General features: G+C 40.0%; 1 protein-coding gene across 1 annotated transcript in view; it reads right to left on the bottom strand.

Moving 5' to 3' along the window:
* Positions 1-2,500, bottom strand: part of LOC137974082 (AP-1 complex subunit mu-1-like) — a 23,506-nt gene that overhangs the window by 10,643 nt on the left and 10,363 nt on the right. The window contains exons 6-7 of the mRNA XM_068821005.1: positions 2,200-2,326; positions 1,956-2,098 (exon numbers count right to left, since the gene is read on the bottom strand). Coding sequence (XP_068677106.1) covers positions 1,956-2,098; positions 2,200-2,326 — 270 coding nt within the window. The remainder of the gene's footprint in view (positions 1-1,955; positions 2,099-2,199; positions 2,327-2,500) is intronic.

Consider the following 2,500-nt stretch of genomic DNA (forward strand, 5'->3'; position numbering starts at 1 on the left):
TTTGTTTCGACAACCAATGAGCCTCTGGTTGGCACATTAATAGGGAGTTTAAGGCGCTTTCCATTTGACAGAATGGACTGGCCAGACCAGGCATTTGGAAGTACTAACTCTACAACGCTTTCAAATTAACATACCTCGAGGAAGTCGAGAATGACATATACAGTGTACTCATGCAGAATAATACGACGGATATCATGCAAGTGTTCCTTCAAATTGTTGCATTTTCTTTGCAAACCGTTGACGGGTCTGGCCGGCCCGATCTGACTAAAGGAAAGCGCCCTAAGATCTACAACGACGACGTCAGCAAAAGCGTCGCCTCAAAATATAACTTTACGCTATCATAAGTTTTTCGCGGTTTAGCCATCTCGTTCGCGTCGTGCAGTGTGGATACAAAAATAAATTGGTACGAGCGGTTTCAGAGCAAAAATAGAGAATTGACCGCGAGCGTCGTCGTCAAAACCTCAAATTTGGGGATTTCACGCCGTTGTTGTACAGAGAACCGCACGGAAAATGTGTTAAAATGCGTGTCGCACGTGCAACACGATTATTTTTCTCTTTTAACCAATGATATTGTTGTTTCGTGGCGTTCTCGTTGACGTTTTGCAACATAAAAATTTGTTGCACAAGAAGGTGGTAATACGAGTAACAAACCAACTCAACTTGCAACGCAACATTGTTGCGGGACAAGTTGCACGAAAAATGTTGCCCGTATTACTGGGCCTATAAAGTCCCTCATGACAATAGATGACGTCAACGATATCTTCACTATTCTGGAAACTTTAAAATCCACTACGGTGATGTTGACGAAAACGTCACCTCAAAACAGAACTTTGCACGCACATTCGTAAGTCTTTCGCGATTATTCTATCTCGTTCACGTCGTACAATGTAGGATTTTAATTAAAGAGAGAAAAGGAAAGATTCGCTTTTGTTTGTTCACGTTGTCGTCAAAACCTGAAAATTGGTCAGTTTACGTTGTTGTTTTGACGAGTGCGGGAGAGAAATGTACAAAAATGCATGCCACACGTGCAGCACGATCTTCAATTTTTTTCCTCTTTTAACCAATACTTTTACTCTTCTTGGCGTTGCCGTTGCCGTAGCCGTACTCGTCGCTAAAATGCGTGCCGCACGTGCAGCACAATTATATGTCCTCTTTTAACCAATCATATTGCTTTTTAATAGCGTTTTCGTCACCGTGGTATGCGTCGTCGTAGATCTTTAAGTTCCTACTAAGAAAGCAAGGCCAAGGTTATATTAAATAAGGTACAATATATACATGTTTATTACACATAACATGATAATTTTATTCCATAAAGCTCATTTGTACAAATCTATACGCTTTATTTTCACATGTGGAAAAGGCTTATACAGCCAATCAGAATGGCGTACAGCTATTTCACATGTGGAAGTATAACCAATCAACGATAGCGTAAAGGCGTTTCCATGCCAATCACTCGTGCATCTCGTGCATCTCGTGCAAATCGTACTTTGTTATTGAATTAAATTTGGTTTCATTGTTAGTGAGTTTTTGTTTCTAATTTGCGTTCAGAAAACTATTTTAATGAAAATTCTCGTCTTATGTGTAATAAACAGTTCACGACATAGAAAGTGCTTTGTACGGGGTTTTATTCACTCGTTGTTTGTGTCAAAAACCCTGACTCGCTCGTTCCTCGCTCGTTCGGGTTTTTGACACAAACAACTCGTGAATAAAACCCCGTACGCCGCACTTTCTATGACGTAAACTATATATATAAGTCGTAACTTACAAGGGCGTTAACAGTACTTTTATAATTGTTTTTCAGTAAACGTCGTTCCCTTACTAGTGGTAAGACCAGGGATATCTTTTTCTTATGGGCAAAAGACCCTTGACTACAGCTGTAGATGAAAATTGTCAAGCTTAAAGCATTGAAATTACCCATTCTAGTGCAGTGTTTCAACCGAAGTTTAAAGTCTTACGTGAGTGTTAAGTCTGTAGGACATCAATTCAAATTCCCCATCTGGAGGAATGAAAGAAATAGTGCGATCATTCTCAAATCTGGACAGACGCACACACTGGTGAAATTTCACATCTTCCAGCTCGACTGCCTTGCTTTTGCTTCCTGTAAAGAAAAATACAATTACATGCATTTGAACCCAAACTGACAACACCTGATGACACCTCCATTTTTTTCCAACTACATGTAATAAAATTAATACTTACGCCCTGTACTTTCGAACAATATTTTGTCATTCAACCCCAGTCGTAGCTCCGGCATGCCGCTCAAATAACACCTCATCTTTACGGCTCCAACTATCTCACTCTGCAAGACATTAGCGTTGGCACTGACCTAAAGGGAAGTTAAAATGTGATATCAATACTTCTATCAAAAAAGAAAGGAAGACTTAGAAAGGTTATCCCTGCAATCCACTAGACAATTTTAAGCAGTTGTTTCTTGTAGAGCCCTGAAGAATTCAAGTGACTGCAATGGGATTCGAACCCATGAAATGCGATGCTGGTGTGC

Source organism: Montipora foliosa, chromosome 10 (genome assembly GCF_036669935.1).
Source record: "Montipora foliosa isolate CH-2021 chromosome 10, ASM3666993v2, whole genome shotgun sequence".
NCBI lineage: Eukaryota > Metazoa > Cnidaria > Anthozoa > Scleractinia > Acroporidae > Montipora > Montipora foliosa.